This window comes from Borostomias antarcticus (genome assembly GCF_949987555.1).
Source record: "Borostomias antarcticus genome assembly, chromosome: 16".
NCBI classification, from domain to species: Eukaryota; Metazoa; Chordata; class Actinopteri; order Stomiiformes; family Stomiidae; genus Borostomias; species Borostomias antarcticus.
In genome coordinates, this window is record NC_140249.1 from 1,104,124 (window position 1) to 1,111,623 (window position 7,500).

General features: G+C 47.3%; 1 protein-coding gene across 1 annotated transcript in view; it reads right to left on the minus strand.

Moving 5' to 3' along the window:
* The window catches only part of slc43a1a (solute carrier family 43 member 1a), a gene marked incomplete at both ends in the record, with an annotated part of 11,354 nt that extends 10,613 nt beyond the window's left edge, over positions 1-741 (minus strand). Inside the window, 2 exons of the mRNA XM_084451005.1 lie at positions 1-133; positions 588-741. The exon at positions 1-133 is cut by the window's left edge and continues 51 nt beyond it. Coding sequence (XP_084307131.1) covers positions 1-133; positions 588-741 — 287 coding nt within the window. The remainder of the gene's footprint in view (positions 134-587) is intronic.
* Positions 742-7,500: the final 6,759 nt, after the last annotated feature.

Consider the following 7,500-nt stretch of genomic DNA (forward strand, 5'->3'; position numbering starts at 1 on the left):
AGAGGCAGGGTGGCGGCGCTGAGGAGGAAGGCGCCAATGGTGAAGCCCAGATTCAGCATCTCTTCCTGCTCCACGCAGCTGAGCCACTTCCCCGGGTCCCGGGACGTCCCGTTGCCCACCACCGTGACGTTGTCTGTGGGGTGGAGTGAGGAGAGAGGGAGAGGAGAGAGGAGGATAGAGGAGAGAAAAGGAGAGAGGAGAGGAGTGAGGAGGAGAGAGGAGTGAGAGAAAAGCGAAAGGAAGGAGAAGCAGAGAAGACAGAAAGTGAATGGCTGTTTTGAGATGCCAGGCGGAAATGTAGGCCTGCATGTGATTGTGTGTGTGTACATGTGAGTGCACTTGCTTGTGCATGATTTGAACGTGTGCTGTCTGTATGAACGTGTGTGTGAACGTGTGTGTGTGTGTGTGTGAACGTGCGTGTGTGTGAACGTGTTTGTGTGTGTGTGAACGTGTGTGTGTGTGTGTGAACGTGTTTGTGTGTGTGTGAACGTGTGCGTGTGTGTGAACATGTTTGTGTGTGTGTGAACGTGTGTGTGCGTGTGTGTGAACGTGTGTGTGTGTGTGTGAACGTGTGTGTGTGTGTGTACCTGAGCAGAGGTGTGAGTAGAAGCCCTCCCCCATCAGCATGATGAGCAAGGAGCCCCAGCCAAGCAGCACGGCGGAGCACAGTAGGTTCTCCAGGACGGCGGTCCCTGCCATCCAGCAGCGCCTCCTATAGGCCTGGAGGAGAGAGGGCGCCATCGCTGCTCTGGGACCAAGGGGGAGGTGGAGGGGAGGGTGGAGAGAGAAAGAGAGAGCGAGGGAGGAAAAGTGGATGAGAGAGAGAGATATTAATTCAAGCGACAAACTTATAGCAGGCCAACGTTGCTTTCCTGTCATCCCACGCATCTACAGTACCAGGCATTCCTGTTAGAGGTGTGCGCCGTCTTCAACAACACTCATACCAAACATGGTCACGTGACTTATGTGTGTTACCTTGGCACACCCAGTCACAGTGAGCCACACACACACACACACACACATTCTGAACAGAGAGTAGGTGTTTTAGGACAGGTCACCTCAGTCTCTGACGTTACCTCCATCAGAGGCCAAAGGGACAGGTCACGGTCACCGTGACACGCACACAAACAAGCACCGACTGATACACACAAACAACTTTATTGCGAGGGCCTATTCACATCCGTTCAACAGTATCAACATCCAGTATGAGGTACAAAGGTAAAATAATCCAGTTGGACATCATATCTTTTGGTCAGTAACAGATGGGAGACTGAGGGGCCCTCAGACGGTCAGCTGAACTCAGTTAGGTGGAGGAATTCACAAACTACCACAGAAAACCCATTCAGTGTTCTTTATGTCCTCTGTGTGTGTGTGTGTGTGTGTGTGTGTGTGTGTGTGTGTGTGAGTGCACGTGTGTGAGTGTGTGTGTGTGTGTGTGTGAGTGCATGTGTGTGCATTCATGACAGGTCTGTGCGCAACATTGGACTGTAGTCTATCGCATGTTACATGTGGAAAGAGAACATGTGTTCAGGGCCAAGGGATCTGGCCAATCTGTGTGTGTGTGTGTGTGTGTGTTTGCTCGCTCGCGCATGTGTAATGTGATTAGACATAGCCCAGCGCAGCCCTTTGTGCTCAGAACAGCTCTTGGGGAGGGGATGTCTTTTGTAACCGACACCCCATGCTGGAATCACATTCACTCACACACGTCTGTCTGTGCCCTCGTAACAATGAAGTGAACATCAGCATGTCAATAAGCACTGATACTGCTATCTGTAAACCAATCACCTCTATCTGATACACCATTCATTAGAGACAGTTACTGTGAAATGCCTTGCTTTGATCATAAGGCCTCGGCTATTCATTGTGTCCACTGTACACATTGCCTAACCTATTCATGATTTATAGACAGGTTTACAATCAGTGACAATTATAATAATAGTTCCCTCTCCGCAACAGTGGCACGTGCACCAGCTAAGTATAGAACCTACCGTCAGCCTACTGTCACATGAATAACCACCAGATGCTCAGGGGAGCAGACTAGAACACACACACACACACACACACACACACACACACACACACACACACACACACACACAAACATCCTGCGCACGCCACACACCCTTTCCTTCAACCTATCACACATGTCCTCTTTCCCGCCTCTTCACCCCTGAGATGGTCATCATTCCCAGCACAGCCGCTCTGTCCCTCACTGGGTTGCTCTCTGAGTCACTCACTAAACCTACCAAGTAAACAATCCCTCCAAAACGCAGAAAGGCCATGGTGTTCTTCATGAAGACAAACTAGTACACTAGAAATCAGACAAAACACTATATTTTACATCCTAATGAAACCCATATGTTTCAGCATGCCCAGGGTGTGATTCGATGCCAGTCTCCCACAGGACGGACAGTTTTAAACCGTCTACGCCGATGAAAAGATAGCTCCTCTTTGGCGCGGAGGACGGTACTTATACTGGGTTTCAACTTGCTACCAACTTGGGATTCACCAGGCCTCCGTTTCACTCGGTTACACTAACTAACTGACCATGTTGCATCTATGGTTCAGAGTGAGACACGGAGAACAGATCAACACAACTGGATTCTAGCATTGCGCCGGGAGGGGAAGTGAACACACAACAGAGGCTCGCAAACCAGCAGGAGCTGTGAGGAACAGGTCGTTTAGGGCTAGCAGGTGTGTGTGAACCCCTCTCATAACATTGTGAGTAATGTGGTGTGTGTGAACCCCTCTCATAACATTGTGTGAGTAATGTGGTGTGTGTGAACCCCTCTCATAATATCGTGTGAGTAATGTGGTGTGTGTGAACCCCTCTCATAACATTGTGAGTAATGTGGTGTGTGTGAACCCCTCTCATAACATTGTGAGTCATGTCAGTCACAGGTGAGGGGCGGGCGCCCATATTTGGACAGGGATCTAGGGGCTATTTCCTGCTGTACCTGCAACAGCAGGCTTTGACTAACTATAGCTTTGAATTAGATAAATACCCTGTTGAGCTGTGTAGTTTGGGCATGTTATGACAAGTTACAACTATTACTATTGTGTGTATGAGCGATAAGACTGAATTAAATGGCCCGCCATGTGTTCCGTTTCATCTCGGCACCCCCTCTCCCCCTCGCCGGGGTTTCTCCGACCTTGGCCCGGTGTGTTTAACAAGCTCCACAAGACACAAAGGACGTCGTGCAAACTCTTTATTCTCTTAAGTTCTCAATAAATAAACCAAGCATCAGGGGGACCTCCCTACCGAGCCTTAAACCCGCACACCCCCCGTGCCGGTGGCCTGCTCAGGGGCTGGAGCAGCTGTCCCCGCGGGCATGACCCGGCCAGGCTCTGGTTACCAGGAGAGACCAGCCTCTAGGAGACCAGGAGAGACCAGCCTCTAGGAGACCAGGCAAGTTTTCATCTTTCTGATGCAATGAGTCCCAACATTTACAACATTATACTAGATATTTAAATCCTAGAGCACAGCCTCTAGGAGACCAGGAGAGCACAGCCTCTAGGAGACCAGGAGAGCACAGCCTCTAGGAGACCAGGAGAGCACAGCCTCTAGGAGACCAGGAGAGACCAGCCTCTAGGAGACCAGGAGAGCACAGCCTCTAGGAGACCAGGAGAGCACAGCCTCTAGGAGACCAGGAGAGACCAGCCTCTAGGAGACCAGGAGAGACCAGCCTCTAGGAGACCAGGAGAGCACAGCCTCTAGGAGACCAGGAGAGCACAGCCTCTAGGAGACCAGGAGAGCACAGCCTCTAGGAGACCAGGAGAGACCAGCCTCTAGGAGACCAGGAGAGCACAGCCTCTAGGAGACCAGGAGAGCACAGCCTCTAGGAGACCAGGAGAGACCAGCCTCTAGGAGACCAGGAGAGCACAGCCTCTAGGAGACCAGGAGAGACCAGCCTCTAGGAGACCAGGAGAGACCAGCCTCTAGGAGACCAGGAGAGACCAGCCTCTAGGAGACCAGGAGAGACCAGCCTCTAGGAGACCAGGAGAGCACAGCCTCTAGGAGACCAGGAGAGACCAGCCTCTAGGAGACCAGGAGAGACCAGCCTCTAGGAGACCAGGAGAGACCAGCCTCTAGGAGACGAGGCGCATCTTTCTGACGCAATGAGTCCCAACATTTACAACATTATACTAGATGTTTCAAAATAAACACAAATGAGCAACGTTGATGTTATTAGTTGTTTTGACACATGTGCATCACACCAGAGTGCTTTAAAGAGCATTCAGGGTAATGTTCATGAAATAGAGGCTTCCAGCTGTAACTTCTGAACAAGTTCACTTCTAGATGTCTGATTTAGGAGGCTAGTCAGTAGCCGACAACATTCGCTCCCTCGGTTGGGTATTTAAAAACGCAAAATATGCATGAAGGTCCCCTGCTACCTCTCTAGTAATAACATAGTATTAACCATGTAACAGTGCGTGGACGTGGGTATGAAAACACGGAAGATAAATCAACACAAGGACATAAGAAGCAGATTAACAACTAAAGCTCAGATACAGTATCGTGCCACGTGTGTCTATAGGGTCGATCATGCAGGGCTGCTTTGTCACCAGCAAACTCGCTTTGCATTGACTGAGGAAGCAAACTAGTAAATTAACATATGTTAGGAGAATGAGACATAGAAAACCAAATAATAACTTACTTCAACTTTTTTTCTTCTTAAAAAATGAATTAGACAAGGTCGATGGCTGATCCTCCTGAAGCTGAATGAATTAACTTCTCTAATGTTAGTATCTACCGGTGTGTTATTCTGAATCCACGGTCTGCTGGGCGAGGATAATGTTACTGGTTGTTCTCTATCAGATGGATGAGTTTGATGAGTTGAGAGTATCAGACTTTAGAAAGACCCCTGACCTCTCTTGATCATTTACTTCTTCCCTCTTCAGTAGACTTTGTAAAGTGTGTGAACCGACATGTTGTAGCAGCACTTTCTGCCCCGTCTCTCCCTCCTCCCCTCTTCCTAATTTGACTGCTCTACACCCCCTCTGAGTACATTAGACTCCCAGGTCCGCCCTCGTCCTAGATCAGCCTGGTTGGTCTCTTCTGCTCCCTCTCCACGCGCAATCTGATTCAGGATCAGATCATAGATCGGCCTGGTTGCTCTTCTTCTGCTCCCTCTCCACGCGTGATCTGATTCAGGATCAGATCATAGACCGGCCTGGTTGGTCTCCTTCTCCTCCCTCTCCACGCGTGATCTGATTCAGGATCAGATCATAGATCAGCCTGGTTGCTCTTCTTCTCCTCCCTCTCCACGCGTGATCTGATTCAGGATCAGCAGATCAGAAAGTGAGTGTGGTCCATGGATGTATTAATAGAACGTGGTCTGAAGAAAGGAAGGACGGCACCTTCTCAATGACGAGTTTTGTCATAGAAAGCTGTAGTTAAAAGACACTTCATGCAATTATTAAACGTCAGAAAAACACATTTCGTCTTTTACCCTTAATGTGTTACTTTTGACTCAATTAGAGCAGATCGCAGATCACGAGGAGGGGCAATCACTCATGAACGCGTCATCAACGGACCGGCTCCTTGAGCTGGGGCGACACCTGCTGGCCTGGTCTGACACGACACCCGAGAAATCACTTCACTGCCAAAGCACTGCTGGTCCATAAGGTTCCGGGTAGAAGAAGCCTTTTCAGGTCAGAAATAACAAATAACCATATGTGTGTCAAATCGCACGTCAGGGACCTGAAAATGTTACCCAGAACCTTAGGGTTCTACCTGGAACCTTTATTTCAGAGGGTTCTTCTATTTTTACGGATGGTAGCCTATAGGACAACCCAAAGTGTAGCCGACACCTCTCGTGTTTGTGTGTAGCTCCTGTGCGGATCTGTCCAGATGTTGGTGGTGGTCATATCCTCACTCCAGACCAGCGCTCAAACATGGCCTCCAGCAGCCGACACGCAGACCAGGCACTGTGTGTGGGGTCCATGTGGACCCCCGCTGGCCCTGGGGTAGATACCTCCTTTGATATGAGATCATGTCCAAAGAACCAGACAGGATGGTCTCAAGCAGAAATGGCTTCTCATGCCTCACAGAGCCTCTACATCCACAGAGACAAGCGGAATATCACTGACACTCACAACCCACATCACTTCTTGGACCCTATTGAGATGTAAGGGGTTGTGTGATGGTACTCCTACCCTGTTTAGCGGTGTCCTACGCCTTAGCTTACACTTCCCTGTTATTATTTTGAAAGCTCTGACTGTGCCCGACACTTTGAATTATCAGTTAATGGAATTGAAACTTAACTGAACCCGGGTGTAACACATAAAGTGTTTTCTTTGTGGCTTTTCATCTATTCATTAAGCTTATAAATGTTCATGTTCCGTCTTGTCCTTTGCTTTGCTGTAACCTATACAGACATACGTGTTCTAATGAATGGCCACTAGGGGTCGCTGTAGCATGTAAAGTGTGGCTGGTTTGATAGGTTACATTGGGATACGGAGAATAACTCATCTCACTGGACTCAGCACTGCCAAGTGACGACAAAGGTCACGAAGGTAGGAGAGATACCTCGTCATACAAAGTTGGACCATAACATTGAAGATAACATTTGAACATTTGGATTGAGCATTTATATTACAGTGATGTTTGTTTACTATTTATGTCTGCCGACTTTTTGGCGTGTGTGTGTGTGTGTGTGCGTACGTGCGTGTGAGTGCACGCGCCCGCGTGCGTGCGTGTTTGTTTACTTAAACTAAAACGTTTTATTGAATTATATAACTTATTTGCTAGGCTAACATCCTATAGCATTGCTTTGTTACCTACCTTTTTCAGCCAAACTTGATACTCTCCGTTTACATAGCCTGAAATGTCACGTCAGCAGGCTGTGTCCAATCAGGTGCCTCAGAACGCTTGTTCCTGTCCTGTTCTCATCTGGATCAAGAGCTGGACTGCATCTCTAAGCTCTGAGTTATCAACTAGTCACACATTTCTATATTTAGTGTCCATGTAATCTGTTCATGTGGTTATCTGTGTTCCTGTATTCCTGCTATTATTCATTCATGATAACTCAGGGTTGTTGTTTCTCCCCAGAAATATTCTATTTGTTTTAGCCTGAAATATCTTATTGTTTTTTGTTTGCCTGATGAAGCTTATTGTTTGCCTAATGAATATTATCACACTATCACTGCCAATACCATTATGTGTAAAATATTCTATTACGGTGCGTGGTTTTATATATTACTGGGACAGAAAATGTTTTTCTAATCAAGTAAATATTGCACTGAGGAATATAATGTAACCCTAAAGTAGCTGCTGTATCACAACAAATATCAGATTATACTGCCTTTCCAATGATTATTCTTATCAAATACTATTCAAAATAATGAATAGTATATATATATACTATATATATATATATATATATATATATATCCTGAATCCTAAAGGTAAATGTATACAGCCTACCTATATATGTGGTATATACTGTATATGGTAGCCTATACAGTAGGCCTATATTTACATGCATGACTTGACTA